The sequence below is a fragment of the Perna viridis genome, chromosome 1 (assembly GCF_037379345.1).
Source record: "Perna viridis isolate PV_CMFRI_1.1 ecotype Kerala chromosome 1, ASM3737934v1, whole genome shotgun sequence".
Classification (NCBI taxonomy): domain Eukaryota; kingdom Metazoa; phylum Mollusca; class Bivalvia; order Mytilida; family Mytilidae; genus Perna; species Perna viridis.
In genome coordinates, this window is record NC_142445.1 from 45,304,287 (window position 1) to 45,330,082 (window position 25,796).

Sequence of the window (25,796 nt, forward strand, 5' to 3'; positions counted from 1 at the left end):
TTTTAGTATGCGTTTCAAGCAATTTGTTTTTAGAAATGCCTTCTGAAATAACCACAAATTTTGAACTCTTTACTCACAAAGTACAATTTATGAAAATAACAAATACAATACAGATATTCTGCAAAGAGAAAAATATAAGAAGTTGAGAATAGTGCATAAAAGTAGAGCAAGGACATAGGTTGTTCTACAAAATTCATTTCAACACGGCGTAGTAGAAATATCCCTCGGAACAGCGAGGTTGTCCTACAAAATTCATTTCAATATGGCTTTGTAGAGACATCAGTCGGAACAGTTAGGTGGTTCTACAAAGTTCATTTCAATATGGCATAGTAGAGACATCCTTCGGAACAGCGATGTGGTTCTACAAAATTCATTCAATATGGCAAAATAGAGACATCCCTCGGAATAGCGAGGTTGTATTAAAGAATTAATTTCAGTATGACAGTCATGTAAAACTAGTAAAAAATACACAAAACTACAGATATACATATATATAACGGAAAGAGTACTCAAGGAATGAAAGTTAAAAGAATGGAACCCAAGAACAAAGACTATGCAAGGAAAACAGAAACACACAATAAAGAGCATAATGAAGAGCATGGACCAGCATCAGTAAGGTAAGCGTCTTCTGCTTTTCTAGAAACAGAAAATATCAAGTCCGGGGTAGTCGAAAATACGAACGTAAAATATGGCACGGCGACCGATACGGTTATCATGGTGCAGATGGATAAATCGTAACGATCCACGAGTTCATGATGACGACCATAAAACGTTCGTAGTAATGACTTCAATCTTGCAGGAACTTGACCCTGTTCCAGAAGCCTAATTAGAGACTGACGTATCAGTGTAATAACCTTTTTTTCTCAAGTTCTTGGCTAGATTCGATGTATAAAATTCCCGAAACTAGGATTAACAATAATACGTCATCTATATAGTGGAACTGAGATCAGAGGATTTGGCTAAACGATGTTCTTTCTTTTGGATCAGAAAGTTATAAAGTCAGCCTCATTAGAGTGAAGGAATAAGTAAGCGAGTAGAGGAGCACAATTTGTTCCCGTTGGAATGCCGAACGTTTAGTATACATTGTTGATATAATTTTTATGGCCTTATTTGTTTGCGATGGAAAATATATCACCAATATTATGGATAAATCATTATTCCTTTCTAATAAAAAAAACAGGGGATTTTATCCTGTGAAGACTGATTTACCTGTGTTTTAGGGTAGGGGTGATAAATGTTTTCTCTATAATTGAAAATAAACCCTTCTCAATTTCAAAAATACGTATCATATAGATATTGCAAATTTCGGTAGGATGTGCACGTGTAACCTCTCCTCAGCAGCATCAGAGCCAAAAATGTAGGATTCTCAAGTGTTATGATTGTTGTTATGTTTGAGTTTGTTTCAAGCAACTTGTGGTCCCATTTTGAAAGAAAGAATTATGTTCGCTTAATTAAAATGACATTTGACCTCAGCATTAATTCCTGGTTGGATTTTATGTTTAGCATTGGTTAAATCGTACCTGTACAAGCATTCCATATAGCTTTAGAAAACAGATAATCAGTCTGGGGATGAAAGAAACTATGTAAATGCCTTAAATCGAATCAAACCAAAACGGCAATTTGAAGTTGTAGCTTATTTTCTCTGTTTTAGTTAAGAATGCGACAAAAGGTAATTAAGTTGGAAGTGATTTTGCAGAAAGGTATTAAAAGAGCGAGCTTTTAATTAGCTTTTGAGTAAAACGTGCGTATAGGGTACACGGCTATATCATTTATCAATGGAAAGATGCATTAATGTTTTTTGGGTACTATAACTTATCCAAGTAAATAAAGGTCGAATCTTCCGCTTATAAAGTTAAAACTTCGACAATATTATCTATTTATTAAGAAATTAACGCAAATATCTCTTCAACAAACGATTGGGATGGTCCTTAGTTTTATTTGATATTAATTAAGGCTCATGACAGAGTCTAATCAAAAGGAAATTTGTGACCCAAACCCTGTGCTTTCTGAATTAAATTAAAATGATGTGTTGTCTTGATTTTTTAACAACTTTATGGCATTTTTACAGGGTTCATTGCGGTACTAACTAATTAACTGCTATTATTTGACCACTTATCGCCCTACTAGGCCTAACAAGAGGATACAACCACTATTCCCCTTACTTCTTTGCAATCAAGTTCCTTCTTTGCAAACAATACAGTTCGTTTATTCTGCATTACTTATTCTTTGACTTCTTTAATTTATCTAAAACAATTAGTCATATCGCTTATTGTAAATAAACTGGAAGTTATTTAAAAAAAACTAAGCAAATCTGTTGATCAAAATTGGAAAAATCTACATGATGGGGGAAATGCGTATTTGTTTTAGTGGTTGAGTTAGATGTTTGTCATGGCCCCATTTAATGGCTAAACCATGCAAAAAAATGTCAGAATACCACCAGATCAATTTTATTTATGAAACTTTTAAGAACTTAAAAACGTAAACAAAAAATACTTTTGTAATTTTACATGCAGGATTTTTCAATTGAGCTACTACACATGTGTTGAGTTTCCAAGCTTATGATCAGATGATTTTTTTTACCAGTTGAATAAGTGTTCAAAACCAAATAAATCAAATAGTTCAAAACAAAATAAATAACAAACAAAATTTTTACATACATTGGAACATAACATATATCAAATAAAAAAAGTATTAAAGGACGGAATTAACTTGTCCCATTTACGTCAATGATCATGTTCAGTAACGAAATGAAACTGTGAGTTAATTTGAAACAAGTTATTTCTTTCAACTGATTTCTATGACTTGTTAATATGCTTTGTCTACAGAAATTCAGCTGAAACAATAAAAAGAACAACTCTGAAATTTCTCTTTTTTTATAATTAGGCTCTCTCTTTTCTAATGAAACAGTAATATGAGTTAGTCCATGGGCTAGGAGGGACCACCGTGCGCCCCCACTCATCAACTTCATGGTGATTTTTAGGTACCTTTATACCTCCCATTACCGAATCAATTTGTCGCCAAAGAATATTCTCGGATTCCTGTTCAGTATAAGCCTACATTTGTACCCCACTGGGTAAAAAAAGCCAAGATTTTTGTGACTCAATTGTTTGAGCGTCTAAGCCTTCCTGGGATATCATGTGTAAACAAACTAAACAAATTTAGACGTTATCGTGTAGCCTAATGTCTCAGCTTTACAATGGTACCAAGAAGTTGCGGTAACACTTAGGGTTATGGGTTAAAACTGTGATATTTAAAAAAAAATGTATACAATTTACGTTCTAAAATGTGTGACAATCTGTTTTATTCTTAAACTTCCCTTTTTGAAAATTTTGTCGTCTTCGAGACAATAAAAACATAATTTTGCTTGATTGATACAAGAAGATCTCCATAAAAAATGCCAACAGACATTGCTTACAGTTCGTGTATGTTATAAACGATCATTTTCTTTCACAATCGGGCAGATTTTAGTGGGTAGGGGTACAATTCTTTCATCCAAATAACCCTGGAAAGACGTTTAATTGTGCATTGCCTTGGCTCATTAGAAGGGTAAGATGCTACATAAATGTGTTTGAATATACAAAAGCTTGTTTGAAGTAGAGTACTTGAAAGACATTGCCCATTACATGTGAAATGGAAGAAAATATAAAAATCCGAAAATTCCCCATTTTATGAAAAACTCATTATTGTCACATTGAAACTGAAAATAACTCGCCTGAAATGAGTAGATATGTTAAATACATCGTTAATCAAAACAATAGTACCCAAATTGTCTTTTTACATCAATTATATGCTAAAAATTAACATTTTGGTTCATGTTTAGGTATTCTTTTCATGGGTGGGGGTGGCAATTATTCACCTAATTGGACTTGGAAAAGTTCAAATATTTATTACTTGGGCTCATTACAAAACTAAGACACTATGTAATTGTATTTAAATATACAAAACCTTATTTGAACTACGGTATTTGAAAAAAAATGCCAATTACCGTTGAAATGGAAGAAAATATGAAAATCCGAAAATTTCCCTTTTTATGAAAAACTCATTATTGTCGTATTGAAACTGAAAAATACGCGCCTGAAATGATAAGATATGTTGGATACATCGATAATTAAAACAACAATACCCAACTTGTCTATTGTATACCATTTATATATCAATAATTAACATTTTGGTTCATGTTGAGGTATTTTTTTCATGGGTAGGGATGACTTTTTTTCACCGCACTTGACTGAGAAAAGTACAAATATTTATTACTTGGGCTCATTTCGAAGCTAAGATACTATATTAATGTACTGTATCACACAAATCTTGATTAAATTACGGTATTCTGAAAAAAGGGAAATAACGGGTGATATAGAAGAAATTCTGAAATTCTGAAAATTCCCCTTTTTACGATTTTATAGTTATTGTACACCAAAAAGAAAATCTAAACGCCTTAATTGATCACATATATTAAGAACATCATTGTCTTAATTATGAATACCTAAAATATGATGTCAGTATGCTGTGAATAAGAATTCTGTTTGATACTTAGACCAGTTTTCTAGGAGTAGGGGTAATATTTTCAACATTTTTTAAAAATTCTTTCTTAAAATTAGTTTTTCGTGGTTTATTTCAGTAGAAAATTAAATTATCTATCGAGTGATACCAAATTTGAGAGTTTTAGTTGAGCAATAACTTGAAGAGTCAGCCCACGCATTAAGTTGACTTGTTAGTGTTAATAATAGAATAGCTGTTGTTAAGACAAAACGTTTGTAAGGTGAAAAATAAAAGGCCTAAGAGATATTGTGGATAAGATGTGGGGAGGTCTACTCTGTTCACGTCTTAATAACAACTTGAACGAAATTTCTGGTTTGCAGCGTTGACACCTTTCCAAAATCGTAAAGTCTTTATACGTGTTCGGAAGTAATACAAGTAATAGAAGTAACATAAGATAGTTAATGATGTATGTGATGTTGCTAACTTGGACAAGGTATGGGAATTATTCGTATTACCGACGGAAAGTCAAGGTACCATGAAGTATAGAATGACAATGTATCTGCGAATAGATTGTTTACACATACTGTTTGTGCAGAAAATTATGTTAAAATTGTTAAAAAAAATAGAAATAACATACGTATTTTGTCATTGTCAGATCTGGTTCACAACAACTGGTAGTTATTATAGACCACCTATAGCTCTGAAAGAACGTTTGTGTATTTACTGTAACGATAATAGCATTGAAAGAGTAATCAAGGGAAACAGGGTTTTAGCGGTAACCATAAGAATGTAATCCAGGGACAAAGACCAGACATGGAAAACAGACATATACAACAAAGAATGTAAAGTAACTGCAATAATACATACAAAGGAACAAAAGCAAATAAGCAACTCGGCCTTCACTAAAAACTGAGAGCATGGACTAGGTGCATCGGTAGAGAAAGCAACCTCTGCTTTTCTAGAAACACCCGCCGAGTTGCTCATAAAAATCAAGTCCGGGTTAGACGAAAGAGGAAAGGAACACTGTGACACGTTGAACAAATCAGTTTTCTTGGAACAGATGGATACACCATAACGATCCACGAGTTCATGATGACGACCATAAAACTTCTGTAGTGATGACTTCAATCTTGTAGTAACATAACCCTGTTCAAAAAGCCTACTTGTTAAAAGTCTAGCGCGATACAAAAAGGTCTGCGTAATTTCGGCAAGCTCTGGCATAACGTATGAGTTGTGATATGAACACTCATACGCAGGTGCTGAAGGGATGTTGCCACAGATGAAAGAAAGTTGACAATACTGAATGAAAAGTCATCATGTTTGTCGTAAAGTTTGGTCAAAAGTTTTTCCTTACCATCGATTTCTTAGCATAGGTCAAGATATGAGGCTGACTTCATTGTGTATGTAGTATCTTTTATCTCAAGTTCCTTGGGGTAGATTCGATGTATCAAATCCCCGAAATTAGGATTGTTTGAAGATAATACATCATCTGTATAGCGGAAACTGAGATCAAAGGATTTGGCTAAACGATGTTCTTTCTTTTGGATCAGAAGGTTATATAGTCAGCCTCATAAGAGTGAAGGTATAGGTCAGCAAGTAGAGGAGCACAATATGTTCCCATTGGAATGTCGACCGTTTGTTAAAAAACGCGTCCACCACAATGAACAAATAAAATTGAGAAATCCTTCTTGTTTGAATGTAATTTTTACACCAATTTACGAGAAGTTTTATTCACCAATACATGTGTTTTTAATAAGGACTTTTTACCTGTTAGATACCGATAACAAACTTGAATTTTTAATGCCAAATATAGAAATGGTTCCAATTTTAGCCATTTGTGTACATAAATTGTTTTATAGACGAAAACATGCATTCATTTAATACAATACGTTTTGAGCGTTACATATATAGTATATAATATTATTTTATCTTGCTTTCTGTGGATTGTTTTATTCGTATTTTACGACATCTATGCCCTTTCATTGATGTGTAATATGTAATATAAACAATGGTGACACTTAAAATAGTATTTGTTGTTTTTTTTTGTTTGAGTAACAAATAATTTGCTATACATTAAGTGATTTAGAGTACTCTTAAAAACAATTAAATCCGTTGTTAATTAACACCACGTAAATGAAAACGCAGACATCACTTAAGGTAGATCATACCTATTACACGGGGCATTCTTTTCTGTCATCTTGCAAAATCACACAGAAGTCACAGGTACTTGGGGCATGGATGGTTTCGACCACCCCCGTTTTTCTCGAGAACCATCATTTCCTTCCGATTTTTTTAAATTTTCAGTTTCTGGGCCCATTCAATGAAAATATCACAAAAGAATGCCTAATACCATCATTTTATAAAAGAATCGACCTGGTTAATATTAAAGGGTACTTGGGGCACGAATGGTCTCGGCCACCCTCTTTTTTCTCGAGAACAATTATTTCCTCCCAATTCGTTTCTTTGATTTAAATTCGTATTTTTGTCAGTTTCTGGGCCCACTCATTGAAAATATCACAAAAGAATGCCTAATACCACCATTTTTATCTGTTCCTTTTACTTCTACCCGAGTCAATGGTGGTATTGCCTTCATGAATCCAGCGAGTTAGGACATATGAGAATGCTTTCGAATGGCGTCGATTCAACGAACGAAATGTCAATAATTTTCAACTCCTGACATCAATGTTTCATTTAGTTAAACCTTCAGAGGATGACATAGGCCTACTAATCATAATTTCAATACATTAAATGTTGACTTTTGAGGTGTACAACGCCATCTATAATAGAAACTGAATGCAGGATATCTTTATCAGCTGATTTTTTTTCACATTTGCGAAATACATTTTAATCCTATTAATGAGCTAGTACATCCCTGTAGTTACATCCTTTTTAAATAAGAAAAAAAGCTACTCAGTTTCCCCTAGACTTACATTCGAAAAGGTGGGCATTTGGGGTCTGAACATTTTTCAATAATGGGCGATATGGACGACGTAGCCGCTTTGGTAGTAGACAATGGATCTGGAATGTGTAAAGCAGGATTTGCTGGAGATGATGCTCCAAGAGCTGTTTTCCCTTCCATCGTCGGAAGACCCAGGCATCAGGTAAAACCTTTTTACTTATAATGTTTACTTACCCCTTAAAATTCAGTTAAAAACACTAGTTATTTAACGTAAGAATCAAAGCGTTGCATATTATAAATGTTTATGCTTTATGAATATGAAAAGAAGCTCCTAGTTTCAATGAAACGAGCATATATTAAAACAATGATTTGGATGCTCCTTATACGAATATTGACTTTAGATCTTAATTTACGGACATGATATGTTCAATATTTTTTTTTTGTAATTTGCATTAAATATTACTGATCTCCCAACATTGTGCATCTCTATATTTCAGACGCAACTAACTGCACAATAATTTATCAACTATTGCATTTTATTTTCATTCCCAAATCGTTTTTCAATTATATTTTGATGGAATTTTGCGGATCGTAATATGCTTCTGAAAATCGAAAAGTCTATTATCGAGGTTATCTTATAACCATTGGTGACATTAGAAGCACACTGATTGTTCTTTTAAGAAATTGGACTCTTTTTCAGGGTGTGATGGTTGGTATGGGCCAAAAGGATACATATGTTGGAGATGAAGCCCAGAGCAAGAGAGGTATCCTCACACTAAAATACCCAATTGAACACGGAATCGTCACAAACTGGGACGATATGGAAAAGATCTGGCATCACACTTTCTACAACGAACTCCGTGTTGCACCAGAAGAACACCCAGTTTTACTGACAGAAGCCCCACTTAACCCAAAAGCCAACAGAGAAAAGATGACACAGATCATGTTTGAAACCTTCAATTCACCAGCTATGTACGTTGGTATCCAGGCCGTGCTGTCTCTCTACGCTTCTGGTCGTACAACCGGTATTGTGTTGGACTCTGGCGATGGAGTTTCACACACCGTACCCATCTATGAAGGCTATGCATTACCCCATGCAATCCTTAGGTTAGATCTTGCTGGACGTGACCTTACAGACTACCTCATGAAAATTAACACAGAGCGTGGTTATTCATTCACCACCACAGCAGAGAGAGAAATTGTCAGAGACATTAAAGAAAAGCTTAGTTATGTAGCTTTAGACTTTGAACAAGAAATGCAGACAGCTGCATCCTCATCCTCACTGGAGAAGAGCTACGAACTTCCGGACGGCCAGGTCATCACAATCGGTAATGAAAGGTTCCGCTGTCCCGAAACTCTATTCCAACCATCCTTTATTGGAATGGAAGCAGCTGGAATCCACGAAACTACATATAACAGCATCATGAAATGTGATGTTGATATTCGTAAAGATTTATACGCTAATGTTGTCCTGTCGGGTGGCACTACTATGTTTCCCGGTATTGCCGACAGAATGCAAAAAGAAATTACATCACTAGCACCTAGCACAATGAAAATTAAAATCATTGCTCCACCAGAAAGGAAATACTCTGTCTGGATTGGTGGTTCCATCTTATCCTCACTTTCAACATTCCAACAGATGTGGATAAGCAAACAAGAATACGACGAGTCTGGTCCTTCAATTGTTCACAGGAAGTGTTTCTAATTATATGTTTGAAGTGTCTTACTGGTATAACAATTTTCAGTATCACCATGGTATGATGTTATATGTATGTACCAAATAAAAGTATGTGTATACGACTGTTCGTACCTAATCAATATTTAGTTTGAATGAATTACCGAAAAAAAATGATTTAGAAACATACACACAAAGCTGTAAACAGTGGCGAATCCGAAGGGGTGCAGGGGGTTAGCAACCCTTTCATATTATTGGAAAATTTTTCATTTTCATGTGTAAAATTGAAAAAAAAATGGCAAATAATGTCCTAGCACCCCATATTTCTTAGGACCCCCCCCCCCCCCCATTTCAAAGTGTCTGGATCCGCCCCTGATTAATCCATCTTATTGTGGCCGTGGAGACTGGAACATAATATACACGACACATTCAAATGGACAAAAAGTCGTAAATAACAGACAAGATGTGATGCAGCAGTTGTAGGAAAAGTTTAGAAAACATTTTGCATTCACATTACATACAATACAAATGTAATGTTGCATTGCTGAAGACTTCCGTCTTTATCTTGTACCCCAAAACCTAAACAAGCAATTCATGAAGTTTACTTCAGGAATATAACGAATATCTGAATATATTATCTTGTATAGAGAACCTGGGTGCGATTTACGCATAATAGACCGCTAAGCTTTTTATGTTAGGCGTTAATCGAACTAAAAATCTTTATACAAGGTAATGTATTCAGATATTAGTTACATTCCTTATAATTTGATATTTTGGCAAAAATTATGATAAATTCATACTTATTTATTCTCATACACAGGCCTTTTTTCAGACAGGATTATTTCATTGGTAAAAGTAGTCTGGTTAAAATGGGCGTGGTTTGAAGTTCATGACCTTGTTAATTGATTAAAGTGATAGGAAAATTTTGTATCCAAGATAAAGTAAAACGACATCTTTTATTACAGTAAAAATTATCATATTAAATTATACATTTATGTATCGTATTCTTTTTCCTGTTTGAGAATAGAATAAATACAATAAAAAAATCCGGTTCAAATTTACGGAAGCGACCGCATGTTATACGTTAACACAAAATATATACTTTAAAAACATCTTTATCTGAGAAAACGGTCTCTTTATTAACTAAAATTAGCTGATATAAAGACAGATAAAATATCCCTTCCCCAAAATCAATCAAACAAAACAAACAAAAACAGTTACAAAAACAAACTAGAGGCCCAAGAGAGCCTGAATCGATTACCTGGTTAACCATTTGCTTATTTGAAAATAAAAACTTGAGGAATGAGACAGGCTATGTTAAAATCAACTGAATTGTCAAATGCAGGAAATGGTTTTAATAGCATTTTCATGACCTGAACCAGAATTTTGCTAAAGGCAACAATTTTTTAAATTATGTTCAAAAAACCGTCTTCCGACCCCTATGTTTCATTTTTAGTATAGGCAGCTGTATCTATTCACGGATTAAAAAACCACAACAGTCACTTTGAGCACAAGACACCAAAGAACTATTAAACTTATTTTCATTAAACGAACTTAAATGGTTTTTGAGAAGAAGATTTTCAAAGCTGTACATGTGAAAACAAACCACAAAAACTGTTTCAGGGGCCGTAACTCCTACATAAGTTGATGAATGGTTTTGAAAATTTCGGCATAGGTCCATCTCATGATGCTAAACTGCATTATCTCCAGCCAGAATTTCGCTACAGGCAACGGTTTTTGAGTTATTTGCAAAAACTGCCTTTTGACCCCTATGTTCTTTTTTTCAGTAATGGCAGCCATGTTTTTTTTCACGAATCAAATCCTAACGTTCATTTCGTGGGGGATACTCTAAGGAACAATTATGCGGCTTTCATTGAATTCGGTACAATGGTTTTAGAAAAAGAGATTTTCAAAGTTACACATGCGAAAAACGCAAAAAAAAAATGTTTCAGTGGCCGTAACTCCTACATCTGCAGCTGACGAATCGTTTAGAAAATTTTACCATAGGTCCGTCTGATTATGCTTAACAATATAACACTGCCATAATTTTGCTAAAGGCAATGGTGTCTGATTTATTTGCAAAAAAACTGTTTTCTGACCCTTATTTCTATTTTTAGATCTTTTTTAACGAAACAAAATTCCCAGCAGTCATTTTGTGTGGATACATTAAGAAACAAATATGCTAACTTTCATTTCATTGAATTCTGTGATATGGTTTTTGAGATGAAGATTTTCAAAGTCGCAAATGCGAAAAATGCCCCAAAAATGTTCAGAGGCTGTAACTAGTCCATCAGCTGACGAATCGCTTTGAAAATTTGAGCAAAAGTCCGTCTCAAGATGCTGAACAATATTTCATCCCGTAAGAATTTTGTTAAAGACAAAAGTTTTTGAGTTATTTGCAAAAAAACTGCCTTCCGATCCCCCTGTTCTATTTTTAGTAACAGTGGCCATGTTTTTTTCACGAATTAAAAATCCTAACGGTCATTTTGTCTAGGATACCCTAATGAACAAATAATGCCAACTTTTATTGAGTTCTGTGCGATGGGAAAAAAGATGTTCAAAGTCGCACATGCAAAAAATGCCAAAAGAAAACTGTTTCAGGGGCCATAACACCTACATCAATTGACAAATCGTTTTGAAAATTTCGGCAAAGGTCTGTCTCATGATACTTAACAATATTATTTTGCCAGAAATTCGCTAAAGACAACGGTTTCTGAGTTATTTGCAAAAACTGCCTTCTGACCCCTATGTTCTATTTTTAGTAACGGCGGCCATGTTTTTCATGGATCAAAAATCCGAACAATCATTTTGTGCAGAACACCCCAAGGAACAATCATGCCAAGTTTACAATCTGTCTGTCTAGTAGTTGCAGAGGAGCTGATTTTTTAAAATTTGTCCACGACGACGACGGACGTCTAGTGAGATAATGAAGTAATTTAAAAAATCCATAGAAAATAGTAAGATTACATTCATATAGACATCCACTCGGCCTTTTCCGGGAAGATTGGGTTGGTAGGTTAAAAGAAGAAAAGAAAACCATTTAGACCTTTCAGCTACTGTAGATTCTTTCGAGAACTTAGTCTCTGTTGGGCTCAACTTATGTAGAATCGTGTTAAGTTCTTTCCTATTGGATAGTTTGAGAGTCATTTAAATTAATGAGAATAATCTTCCAAGACCAATGGCTTATTTTTCCGTACATAAAATTTATATCTCACGATAATTTGTTGCTGTTGAGAAAAAAACTCATGCCTCTGGTGAAAAACATAGGACTAAGAAGGAGGTTAATTTTCTTATTAAATCGTTGAAAATGAGACTTCAGTTTGAGAAAAATATTAAGACATAATACAATATTTTATTCTAAAATTAAGAAGCGAATTGAACTAATAGATTATTTTAATACTGTACGTCTTAAAAACACTTAGAGTGAACAATTGTCGGTCCATATTCTTCATACTCTTCCTTGGGAATCCAAAGTTTTGACATTCTGTGAGAGGACGCCAACAAAGATCCCCCTGTCCATGTAAGATGTTCCGTTTCCGGTCTGGTGATTATGTTTATTTTCGTGTCCGGTGGTGAGATGTTTCCTATTTCTCTCTTCAAGCGATCAGACAGTCCCTTACACATAGAAAACCCACCTGACAAAACGATATTTTGAAACATGTCAGTTCTGATTTCGGCATCGCATTTCATAATACTATTAAATACTGTTTCGTGGATTCCCGGAAACTCCATATTTGACAACCATGGCTTAAACATTGGTTCCAAACATCTGAAACATTCATCAGAGACCGTTATAACTTTTCCATCCGGAAGTTCGTATGTTTTCTCATAAGAAAGTGTAGAGGCCCGTCGTAGTTCCTGCTCAAAATCAAAAACGACGTAAGACATTTTTTCTTTTATTTCCTGAACCATTTGTATTTCCTCATAAGTTGTTAAATAGTGTCCGCGGTCGTTTAAAAGTTTACTGAGGTAGTCAGTTAAAACTCGACCACATATTTCGCTTTTCATAGTGGCATAAGGTAGAAAATGGCTGTCATATATTGGCACTATTTCAGTCAGGCCATCGCCAAAATCTACTACTATTCCTGTTTCCCGGCCAGAGGCGATCAAGGAAAGGACTGCCTTGGCTTTCAAAAATACGGCTGAAAAATCAAATGTCTCAAACATAATTTGTATCATCTTTTCTCTGTTCGCCTTCGGATTATTTGCCGGTTCAGATAGTAGAATTGGATGTTCTTGTGGGTCTATTTTTAATTCGTTGATGAAAGTATGATGCCAAAGTATTTCTATATCATTCCAGTTTGTTATCAAGCCATATTCCACAGGGTATTTCAAATGTAAGATATCTCGTTTCGTATGTGCTTCGGCGCCGATGACGTATTCTTTCCATGCACCACCTTGTATATTCTATAAAATATTAAAACTACGAATTATTTGCTAATTATACAAGATAAGTAGCTTTATGCTTTAGACTTTTAACCATATACATGTATTTGCTACTGTCGGTAAAAAATTTTATACGTCACAGGTATTCACCTGATTAGGTAGTGAGTTGTGTTCACAAACCATTTACTTTCATACACACTTAGTTTATTTAAGGCACTGAAGAAGGTCATTTGTTGACTGAAAATTTTGCCCATTACATACTTTATTATAGTGTGTTAACATCTTTATCGGTATCGTTGTACAATCCTTTAGACTTATATATATATATATATATATATATATATATATATATATATATATATATATATATATATATATATATATAACGTCTCAGAATGTGACGACTCTATTCTCTACACTGCTCCATCGGATCAAATTGATACAGGGAAGATAACGTAAACTTACAGAAGGGTCTGAAAAATTCCCAACGATGTTAGAACTGTCAAATTTGCGTCACATTCTGAGACATTGTATAATATTGATTTGTTGTGACATGCATCATTAATTTGATCCTCTATCCTACATATTAACACCTAGATGAACTGTCCCGTACTACCATACATCGTGTACTAAGTTACAGCCCTAGATTAATCCTACGAGGAGGAATCACCCGGCCAGCGAAAGCTATATTTCATATAGCCTAGCTGGCCGAGTGGTCTATGGCGCTGGACTTCGTGCAGGCGGTGTTGCCATTATAGATGTCACAGGAGTTCGAGTACCGCGGAGAGAACGACAAAAATTTGCTTCGCAAATTTGACAGTTCTAACTTCGTTTGGGAATTTTTCAGACCCTTCTATAAATATATATATACGAGGAGGAATGACCCGGCCAGCGAAAGCTGTATAGCCTAGCTGGCCGAGTGGTCTGGGGCGCTAGACTTAGTGCAGGCGGTGTTGCCAAAGATGTCGCAGCAGTACGACTTCTAGTCCTGGGGAGGGAATGATTAAAAAATTGCTCCATTTGACAGTTCTAACATCGTTGGGAATTTTTCAGAACTTCTATAAGTTTACGTTATCTTTTCCCTGTATCAATTTGATCCGATGGAGCAGTGTAGCGAATACAGTCGTCACATTCTGAGACGTTGTATATATATATATATATATATATATACATATACACGATGAACTTTGAATATATGTACCAACACTTTTAGCGACCTTTCTGTGAGCGAAATTGAATAAAAAAAAAGAACACATGAGCTTGAAACCTGATAATGAAGTCCGGTATTTTAGAGATTCATTATAAAATTTCAAGATTCTTTGCCATGTATGATGAAAACAATTCTAAAAGCACACACGCGATCTGAAAATATCTTTCTATGGTAAAAGTATATATACAATATTTTGAAATCGATTTCCCCACTCAGGAACCTACGACCGATCAAACCATTCCACTTCTAAATTCTCGACCGCCGTAATAGTTTCTTTAACAAAAAAATCTCGTTTATTGATCAACCTTGTGGAAGTAACTGAAATTGATATTACACCAATGTATTATTTGCCAAATAATGTCAGTCTTTTACATGGCTGACCATTGCTTGTTGTGTAACTGTCCGATTGATGCAAAATTTACAATATTTTTAGATATAAAAACTTCATTCCATTGAAAAGTATAGTGATACTCAACCGTGTGTACACAACGCAAAAAAATATCGTAGGTTGTCTTGTTATTTGTAAATATTGTGTGTACCTTGATATGTGTGTTTACATGTACTTATTTTACCTTATATCGACCGACGACAGATGTGAACACCGACTTAGGAGTGGCTTCTCCAGCTAATCCTGCCCTACATGTCTGGGACCCATTGTCAACTACTACGGCCACTCTAGTATCCATCGTCAGCTCGTGTCATGTACAGGAAAACCTATCAATCTAAACACAATTAAATACTAGTAGTTTTTCCGGGACATTTTTTGTAATCACTGAAGGTGTTAGATTTTTATACTAAATGTATCAGTTGAAAATTTACGGACACGTCCTTTTTAATTGAACTATAATAAATATCTCTGAAAAAATGTATAACCGTGGGCTATTACAAAAATGGTCAAGTTAAATTTTATACAGTTTGATCTCAGTTTTTTAGTAAATGATTGACGGGGTACGTCCACGGAAGTCTGAGTGTAATCTGACTTTGCTTTTTGGGATCGTCTCCTCTCAATGATAACAAGAATTCCTGTATGCTTAAGACACCCAAACGACTCGGCTACTCAGAGTCATGAATTTTTTTTTTAGAGAAAGTGGAACTTAAAGCTGCATTAGCTGTCATTTTCGTAAATTTTTGTTTCTGTTGAAATATACCTTAACTTTAAATTATTTCTACCAAATAGTACTTTTCCTGTATAATTTCATTCGATATCCACAAATAAAATGTGTTAAATACATGAAATATGTGTCTATATATTTATTGTCTTGCAAGACAAAAAATCGACCTAAATAAATCCGTATGCATGTGACTTCTGGTGACCTTAATCCACGCATGTGCTGTAAGGGTCTCTTTTTTAAAAACAAATCTGATTGCAAAGCGAAAGTGGTAATCAATAGCAAGGAAGACCGTCGGATTCAAGCCGTAAAAGACAAAAGTTTGAATATTATGCAAGGATCCTTTTAAAATTTACGTATTGTGATATAATGTGGCACAAATATGGTCAGTAACTGTCATTATTTATTTGAAAACTAATCAAGAATAATAGATGAAATGAATTGTTAACAAGACACGTGCTTACCTGTGTATCCGTTATTGTTATTTTTTTTTACCAAGGTTAAAGTATTTTTAACCCAGGTTAATGTCCTGTCGGCAATCTTCGGAAGTAATGGCGAAAAATAATTAGATCTGAGCTATCGATCTTCTCTGATTAAAAAAACGTTGTTTTCACAACATACTGAAGGTATTATCGACATTTATTGCTTCAATTGCATTACTACAAACTTATTTCATTTTATCAGCAAAATTCAGTAGAATCAAAACTGAACAAATTTGACAGCTAATGCAGCTTTAACTTAGTAAGTCCAGCCGCTCCAGTGTATAGTTATTGTCCATCAGCTTCTACCATGCTCGAAACTCACCTTCATTACACCGGAAAAGCGGCTTACACTAAAACTACTAAGACAAGAATATGTTACCAATACATGAAACTGTAGACCTATGGTCGTCAACACGAAATGGTTGACTGATAAAGAGTGTCCGACTCAAATATGACAAATGAACTCATATATATTCTCCCTCTTTCAATGGGTTTGATCTTCAACGAGCAGCACAGTGGTGGACGTTTTTGGCAAGAAACAGGAACTCCTCGTCATGCCCTTCCAGAGCACCCGAGATTACCCAGGTTTTTGGTTGAGTTTGTATTGTTCGTTTTTTTTTACCCGAAAGGCGAAAATCTGAGTCACGATTGAAATCAGGTACACTGGAAATCATGTAAACAGGCCAAAATCTGTCTGAAATATTTGTAATGCAGAAAGTACCAATATTTTCGCAAAATTTAGTTAACTCTGATTTACTTTACAAATTCGGTTACTATGCTGACGGTCCTATGATAGAGAAATCGGGTAGATTTCTTTTGGAGTAATTCAGCTTGACTTGAAAGGTCAATTTCGTTGTTGTGAACACGCTACTATGTGTCCGAAGCATACTTTTTTTATAGGTAGAACGGTACTATTTCTCATTATTTTAGGTTGGCCTTTTGTGTACCTTACTTAAGTAAATACTTGCGGACACTGTGATTGGACAAATTATGCTGATACCCAAAATGTTTTATTAATTCCAGGCTCTAACATTATTATACTTTAAAAAATTGCATTATATTTTTTGAAAACCATTTCATATGCGTCATTCGCAGAATAAGGGAGAACTTTGACCCCAAACATCATCTGCTTCAAATGACAAAGAATCGAGACGGTTTTGCTATGACTTTGATCGCAATTTTAGTTAGAGAAATGAAGATATTACTGGAAAAAATTCAGTTTATAGCTCCGTCATTGTTTTAAAGGTGTGAACTTTTCAAAAGTTTCACTATTGTCGCCTATGGGAAATAAATAGTAACCGTTCTAACTTTACCAGGTCACAACATGCACTCATCCTCTGTCTTTTCGCTACACACAGACTACGCGTTCAGATATTTAACTATTTTTTTTTGTTTTGTGAGTTCGCGTTTTCACATTGATTTCCGTTGAACTTGAAAAATGTCATTACAATACAACAATTACGCCTTTTCGGACTTTTCCCCAGACGCGTTCATATCCATCTTCAAGGGTTATAGAGATGGCTGTATAAATCATTATCTCAATATACTCAAAGATAAAGATATTGTTTCCATAGCAAAACCATAAGCTCTCAATACAGAAAAAAGATGGTAAAATAGTCTCAGAGAAAAAAGATATTGACGAAAATAGAATACAACAACATTAAAACGGACAGAGAAATTTGACAGATAAAAGATATACCACAAACTATAATGTTATATAAATGCGTTGTGAGTAGTTCAACATTTTGGCCTCTCTTTAGTAATAAGACCTTGAAAATTAAAAATTGTTTTATTTAAATAGCTGTTTGATTTACGGATGGGAACGAAACCTCGCTCTGAAGTCGATAATTCGAGTACAATTTTAGTACTCAAATACTCATTTGCCTTTTTAACATCTTGATACAAGTTCGTTTTCATTGTCTCTCTCCGTATTACCAACTGGAATATGCAACTGATTAGAGACCTGAAAATATTACTCAGCAACGTTTTTTTAATCCAGGAAAACCACTGAAAAAATATTTTCTCTATATTGCATTGAAATACAGTATATCTGCAAACTACCACAAATGGGCATCTCGAAATCTTCCATAGCTGAACTTTGGATCGCAATCCCCGTCATTAAGAAGACACATAGTACCTTGAATATCAATTCCTAGTATCCTGTTGGATTCGTCTCCTTAGAAAACTAGTAAAATTCCATGATGATATGATAATGTTGAATTTACGGGCCTAGCTTAATTATATATTAAGTAGGTATATGAGACCCGAATTTGACTTAATCAGTCAAATATTGCATGAAAGTTTGTTGTGATTATCATATCTACCTTTTTTTCCAATAACCAAGCTTTCCAAGTATTAGTACTTTCGTTGTAAAAAGCGACTCTTTGAGTATAGGGGATCTTCTACAATAACATCCATATCAAAGGACCTGGGCCCTTTTTCTAACAAATATAGAGCCATTTTCAAGAACTGCTAAAATGTCATGCAAGATATTTTCATTGAAATATATAGAAAAAAATAGGGAATTTTCAAAGTGGCACCTATTAAACCACACAATGCAAGTTCTTCGTTCATATGATTAACTAAAACATATATTCTCGATGAATTATAGTGAAAATGCAACTTTTTGTTAAAAAATAAAACACGTGAACAGCAGAACTTGTGTAGCCCACTAAAAGTTTTCTGTGTGGTGTCTTTATATTTTTTTGTAACCCCGTTACCATGGTAACTATCAAAGTAATGTTACTGTACTGCCGGCAAGGTCATTCCGTGCCGTTTTCAATTGTTCTATCTCCATAGAAACCATTACTGAATTTACGTAATAACTTTGTTTTGCATTAATTCAGACCTACATTTTAACATCATATTTATATAGTTATTTGTCATAGTTGTAATGCTGCAGTTAAAGTTCGTGATCCAAAAGGGTCTAAAAGTATCATTTTTTGCATTGTTAGAATTTAATATAAACTATACTCTATATCATAAAAGAAAATAGATATGTGTTGACCTTGAATATGACAAAAATAAAAAATATATATAATTTTTTTTATGTTTTCTACATCCCCCACTTCTGATCTTTAAAAATGTTTCATTTCCATCAAGAGATAAAAATGTTAGTATGTAGTCAGAATATACCTATAAAACAATAAAAATACATTTTGTGGTGAAAATAAGGGCAAAGTCACGAGAAAAATGCCAATTTTTAAAATCAGAAATTACGAAGATAGCCTTTTCAATGACGTTGAAATGAATAAATTTTACCTTGAAGTTTAAAAATTTGTTTTTTTATGTCCTTACAGCAGTAACACTTAACCTGCTATCCTGTGGAAAAAGCACTAAAAATCGCCATTTTCTTGTAAATTACCATGGTTACCAAGTTTCTCTTCACATTTCTTAAAATAAAAAAAAATTGCACAGTTTTCCATAATTTTCTTATGTATTAGGACACTTCCATCTACTTTTGAAAGTATACACATATCAACGGTGCAATTTTGTACTGTTTGGTATTTAAAATTACATAACACAGGATTCTGAAAATGAAAAAAGTGACTATTTTCGGAAACCATTGTATACACTTTTAATACCCTAGTAGCTTAAGATATGGATATGACTCCCTTCTAAAACTGGTTGTATTATTATCATGGTGTTGTCACGCTATCTAAAGCATAAATTTATAATGTTTGAATAAATGGTTTCCATGGTAACTAGTTCACTGAAAATAGCAAAATTTTCCTTCTGGTAGTTAAGATAAATATTAATGGTTTCTATGGCAACGGGTTTGTAAAATAAAAAATTCTGCTAATTTCGATGTTAACACGTCATATACTTATTTTAAAGATACTTAAAAAATTGTCCCACGTGATCTTGATTCATACTGAGAATGGCACTTAAAAACCAAGTTAAACCTATTGACCATATATATAATCGAGTCATGGCGTATTTAAATGACCGAACTTATTATTTCTCCTAGCTTTAACTCGTGATTACTTTTTTGTAAAGAAAATGCTGGGAAGCCTTTGGTCCAACAAGTATAATTGAGGGGAGAGGAAAATAATTCGCAAGTCAACATAATTTTAAATGTATCCTGCAGTTTATTTGAACACGAATTATGTATTAAAAAGAACTTCATGATACTTCAGTATCACCGATGTTGACTTCCTGAATTAAATTTTGCAATATCATTTACTTTTTTTCAAATATTAAATCAGGGGAATTACTAGCAAAGCTACGTGAGCGAATTGGTGAAAGCAAAAACGCAAATACTACCAGTTCTACTTTTTTCTGTAATGAACAGTGATGTTGCAATCTCATTGCAAGTTCTACCAGAGACTTAGATATAACTGCATATATGAGACACGTAACCAAAAATCTTTAATAATCAATTTATTATTTTTGAAGGCATTTATGATTTTTTAAAGTAAAATGGAATTGGTAACAAAAACAACATAAACAGTTTTGTCCTGATTGTCAATTATTGCACGAGAAGTCTTGAATTAAATGTTTAGAAACACTTTCTGTGTACAATTGATGGTCCAGACTCGTCGTATTCTTGTTTGCTGATCCACATCTGTTGGAATGTTGAAAGTGAGGCCAAGATGGAACCACCAATCCAGACTGAGTACTTTCTTTCTGGTGGAGCAATAATTTTAATTTTCATTGTGCTGGGTGCAAGGGATGTAATTTCCTTCTGCATTCTATCTGCAATGCCTGGATACATAGTAGTACCACCAGAAAGGACGGTATTAGAATACAAGTCTTTACGAATATCAACATCACATTTCATGATGCTGTTGTATGTTGTTTCGTGAATACCTGCTGTTTCCATACCAAGGAATGATGGCTGAAATAGTGCTTCTGGGCAACGGAATCTTTCGTTACCAATGGTGATAACTTGACCGTCAGGAAGTTCGTAACTCTTCTCCAATGAAGACGAAGAAGCCGCTGTGGACATTTCTTGTTCAAAGTCTAAAGCTACATAACACAATTTTTCTTTAATGTCTCTGACAATTTCTCTCTCGGCTGTGGTAGTGAATGAATAACCACGCTCGGTGAGAATTTTCATGAGGTAGTCTGTAAGGTCACGGCCGGCGAGATCGATTCTCATGATTGCGTGAGGAAGAGCATAACCTTCATAGATGGGAACAGTGTGTGACACACCATCACCTGAGTCCAACACAATACCGGTTGTACGACCAGAAGCGTACAGAGACAGTACGGCCTGGATAGCAACGTACATAGCTGGTGAATTGAAGGTTTCAAACATGATCTGTGTCATCTTTTCTCTGTTGGCTTTTGGGTTAAGTGGGGCTTCTGTTAGTAAAACGGGGTGTTCTTCTGGTGCAACACGGAGTTCGTTGTAGAAAGTGTGATGCCAGATCTTTTCCATATCGTCCCAGTTAGTGACGATTCCGTGTTCAATAGGATATTTGAGAGTGAGGATACCTCTTTTGCTCTGGGCTTCATCCCCAACATAGCTGTCCTTCTGACCCATACCAACCATCACACCCTGAAAAGGAAACAGGAAATGATTAAGAAGCATTTTTTAACAGTAAGGAAGTTTAAAGTAGGACTGACATATTTTCTCTCCATTTGTATACTGTAAACGAAGAAATTGCTGATCAGCATATTTATGACTATGATATCTTGTGTTGATATAACACTCGATTCGGGATAAAGTTCAACAGTTATTGGTTATCTTCAAATTATCATAAATTACTGAAATCCATACCTTATATGGACGTACTCACGATCATATCTCGATTTCTGATAAAATAGTATCAGCTCGAGAATGACAATTCGGTATCAGGGTACACATTTTGGTATCCCTACTTTTAATCAAGTTTTATAGGTCAAGCTGTCGCTAATTCCAGCAAAAGTCGCCTCTCAATTTCTTAATTTATACTTCAAACCCGATGTTTAAACATTTTAATCCTTAAAAGAAAGATAGAATAGCTTATTCCAGGTTTATTTTTCATTATTCTCCATACTTTCTTGGATTTTTTAACATGTAGGTATTCCCCGAAAGCCGTTCATCATTCAAGTCTTTTTATCCTTTTCAACGGATTCTCCCACTTTTCTCGTATTTTTACAACAAAATCTTAACATAATAGTTAACTTAAAAACTTGAGCCCATATAAAATAAATTGTAACATTATTTACAAGAACAACAATTCAGATTGTGTTCATGCATTCTTTAATCGTTGTTATCATTGCATAATTATTTTTTCATGGTCGGTCACTTTTGGTGAATAAAACTATCTGTGTTATGAGTAATTTACATTTTATCTGTTAAGTTACTTCACTTCTGATACAGAACTTTACATAGAAAAAAAAATCATTTTCAATACTTTAAAGAACACCATTAAAAAGAATAAGACATTTTCATATAAAATTTTAGTTTTTACCTGTTGGTAAGTAACTTCAGTTTTGAAACAGAACACTACGGACGCTGAGTCTATTTTTCCTATCTTGTGTAATGAAAACCTAATCAGTCGCGGATGCAATGAAAGTCACACCAGGCATACGCCCCACCCAAAATCAGCTGTTTTACATTTTTTTTTCAATTTCACACATTCAATTAAGCCAGAAATATTATTTTGCCTCGCCCGCTCGGTCTTTGATAATAATAACGCCAACTGGACCCGTCTTAAGAAATCTTCTCCAATATAACAATAAAACACCATTTAAAAGATGTAAAAACATACCTGATGCCTGGGTCTTCCGACGATGGAAGGGAAAACAGCTCTTGGAGCATCATCTCCAGCAAATCCTGCTTTACACATTCCAGATCCATTGTCTACTACCAAAGCGGCTACGTCGTCGTCACACATTTTTGCAGTTCTGCTTAAATAGCGATGTTGTTTTGTTCAAAGCCAACTAACTTAAGTAATGAAAGCAAAATTTCTCACCCTTTATAGTAAATGGGCGGTCTTTTCTCGGAATTGTAAGGTAAGAACTTCCAAATATGGCAAGCATAAATAGTTTTAACCAATGGCATTCAGCCAACTTTTTCATGCGCGATCGACGTCATTAATATAGACAGGTAAATAGATGTGTTTACTCTATAGACTATTATTAAACGTTACAAATTCAAATATTTTCCTGTGAGGCATTTTTTATAGTGACATTTCAGTTATGATTATATAGTTCAATATAATTTAGGGCATAACTAGTTACCTCGAAAATTACAGGTTCAGAGTGTGGCTTACGGGCAAGTTCAATTGTCGTCAAAATACATGTAAAACTACATGAAAATACTAAAATACCTACAGAGTAAACTACTACGTTACTATTACAGAAATGGATACAGCGATTAGTATTATAGTCTTGTAAAATTAGTTTTTCTTTTGCTTTTAAAAACATCTAGATAGATTTTTGAGTCCTAAATAAGGGCGGATCCATATATTTTTCAAACGGGGAACCTTTCAGTGAGACTTCCACAAACCAGACTACAACACATAATTTTCATTTTGTTTTTGTTTTAAAGTGAAATAATTTGTCTCAATGCCATTAATACCAAGTCAATCGATTGTTGTTTATACTTACCTTAATCTTCTGCTATTTTTTTTCACACCAAACGAAAGCGAATAAAAATGCAGAGCAAGAATTTCATATTTTAACGCTTAAGGTTTATGAAAAGTTGGGACCTGAATTTTGACATAATTAAAATTCCGGGGTATTTTACCATCCCCCCGGAAAAATCCCTTCGATCATCATCAATTCAGTCTGAAATCCTACTTTTAATGTAAATGCTTCCCGAATTAAGAGAAATATGCAGGTATTAATGTAAAACTTTACTTCCGCATCAGATGGACAAAGATAATTCATAATTGAAAAAGCACGCATATCAATAGAAAAAAACCCTTCTATGTTTTAAGTGTATTACTCATATTTTACTGTTTACTTCCCTTAAATGTGAATGACATGTGCTATAGAGGTTTACAGTCAAATAAAATAGAAAGGAATGTATAATCAAGCATCGACTTTGAAGTACCAAATTTGCTCTGTGCCTGGCACATACGTTAAACGGGTCAGGTAAAGGAGCAAGTAAATAATTTTCCAAAGTCAGTCCTATTACCAGTAAGATTAGTTCCACGAAATACAAGAACGCAAGATTAAATGAATAAGCTATCTCTACAATTTAGAACTTAAGACAGCCACGGACAAAAAAAATTCAATATTCTCGCATTACTCAAAAAATGTAAATTAAACTGCAGCCGCCGCCGAAAAAATATTTTGAGCGTAAAAAATTTTGAAACCTAACGAAAAATTCCATTGGCACCCCATCGAGAAGAATACAGAAATACCCTAAATGGTATATCACCAAATTCCAACCCTCCCCCTTTAGGATTATATCTCCACCTTCGCTAGGGTGAGAATATTGACTCAAAAGCCTGACTTGGGAGCTTAGGGTGATGCCACGGACGAAGGGTATTCCATGGTACAAGTATATTTAAATAGTTTTGGTGTACGATTACTAAGACTGCCACAGAAGCATGTACATGTATAATCATTTATATTTGACCGAAGTAATTTCGTTATCAACAGCCCTATAAGTTGAAAAAATTGAACTGGGTGAACTGACTTTGTAGATATAAATACGAAGTGTGATGAAGTGATCAGTTGACTTTTTTGCGATATGATATGTGGGTTAGAATTTTAATAAACATTTTTGGTGCATTATTGTGATTCTGTCATTTTTATTGTGAAGTTTTCAAACTTGACCCTAGCCCAATGCCATTAAATATTAACAGGTTGATCTCTTAATATTTGTGTGATTTTAGTAACCAAAACTTTAGTTTTAAACTAATTAAAGCAGCATTGATTTAATTATTGTTACACTAAAAAACGATATATTAGTGCGATGTGGATTTCTCAAGTGCGTATATACCCTTTAGAGTAAAGCAAGATGTAATATAAATGTATAGAACTGTTCAACAAACACGTGACTGCTACAAACACATTAACAGTCCAGCATACCGAAGTTGGCAATATTGGTATTATCGTATTTCAAAATTAACAACTGTTTAACTTAAAAAAACATATTAAAGTGATTGAAATTATTTCAGCAATAAGTACTTCAAGTCTTTTTTCTAACACTACTTGTCGAGAATAAAGTAAGTGTAAAAAAGGGAAGAAGATAGAAGATAAGGACGAGAGAAAAAAGAAGAAACCACATTATGTATAAGACGAAGAAATATTTGAACTATATCTAAAAAAGAGAAGGATCAGTATACACATAGATAATTTGTATATTGACTGTGGCAGAGTCAATAGTCGAAAGAAAGATAAAATGGTGTACCTGGTTCATGTTGCAACTCTGATATTAATACTATTTTAATTATTCATTAAGGATTAAAACTAAACATAGCACTTACTTAAATCTGTGTGACGAGTTTGAAGTTTGATTCAACCAAAAGTGTTCACAGTTTATAATGTTTACCAAATATGGTGACAGGTATACATATAATTAATCCATATATGGTAAGGCCGTACCTGCTTATCGATCATATTTTTAGATAAACTCCGCCCATCACAAAAATTGTAAACATTGAAA

The 25,796-nt window shown here is 34.2% G+C and overlaps 3 protein-coding genes across 3 annotated transcripts; 1 reads left to right on the forward strand and 2 right to left on the reverse strand.

The window, feature by feature from the left end:
- The first annotated feature begins 7,451 nt into the window (after window positions 1–7,451).
- On the forward strand, window positions 7,452–9,083 carry LOC148628960 (actin, non-muscle 6.2-like). The gene is made up of 2 exons (XM_088541539.1): window positions 7,452–7,580; window positions 8,079–9,083. Exons 1-2 carry the CDS (start codon window positions 7,452–7,454, stop codon window positions 9,081–9,083), a joined length of 1,134 nt encoding a protein of 377 aa, XP_088397665.1.
- Window positions 9,084–12,391: 3,308 nt separating this feature from the next.
- LOC148628961 (actin, cytoplasmic-like) lies at window positions 12,392–25,673 on the reverse strand. Its single transcript, XM_088541594.1, has 3 exons — window positions 25,618–25,673; window positions 15,222–15,371; window positions 12,392–13,460 (listed from the first exon to the last, which is right to left on the reverse strand). The coding sequence occupies exons 2-3, from the start codon at window positions 15,333–15,335 to the stop codon at window positions 12,462–12,464; spliced, it is 1,113 nt and encodes a 370-aa protein (XP_088397720.1). The 5' UTR covers window positions 15,336–15,371; window positions 25,618–25,673; the 3' UTR covers window positions 12,392–12,461.
- On the reverse strand, window positions 20,609–23,136 carry LOC148628962 (actin-2-like). The gene is made up of 2 exons (XM_088541579.1): window positions 22,945–23,136; window positions 20,609–21,746 (listed from the first exon to the last, which is right to left on the reverse strand). Exons 1-2 carry the CDS (start codon window positions 23,068–23,070, stop codon window positions 20,742–20,744), a joined length of 1,131 nt encoding a protein of 376 aa, XP_088397705.1. The 5' UTR covers window positions 23,071–23,136; the 3' UTR covers window positions 20,609–20,741.
- Window positions 25,674–25,796: the final 123 nt, after the last annotated feature.

Excerpts from the sequence above, each read along its gene's own strand:
- LOC148628960 (XM_088541539.1), top strand. The coding sequence starts at position 7,452 with ATGGGCGATATGGACGACGTAGCCGCTTTGGTAGTAGACAATGGATCT. Across the intron at positions 7,581-8,078 it reads TCGGAAGACCCAGGCATCAG|GGTGTGATGGTTGGTATGGG; the intron begins GTAAAACCTTTT and ends ACTCTTTTTCAG.
- LOC148628961 (XM_088541594.1), bottom strand. The coding sequence starts at position 15,335 with ATGGATACTAGAGTGGCCGTAGTAGTTGACAATGGGTCCCAGACATGT. Across the intron at positions 13,461-15,221 it reads CTGTCGTCGGTCGATATAAG|AATATACAAGGTGGTGCATG; the intron begins GTAAAATAAGTA and ends AATATTTTATAG.
- LOC148628962 (XM_088541579.1), bottom strand. The coding sequence starts at position 23,070 with ATGTGTGACGACGACGTAGCCGCTTTGGTAGTAGACAATGGATCTGGA. Across the intron at positions 21,747-22,944 it reads TCGGAAGACCCAGGCATCAG|GGTGTGATGGTTGGTATGGG; the intron begins GTATGTTTTTAC and ends TTTCCTTTTCAG.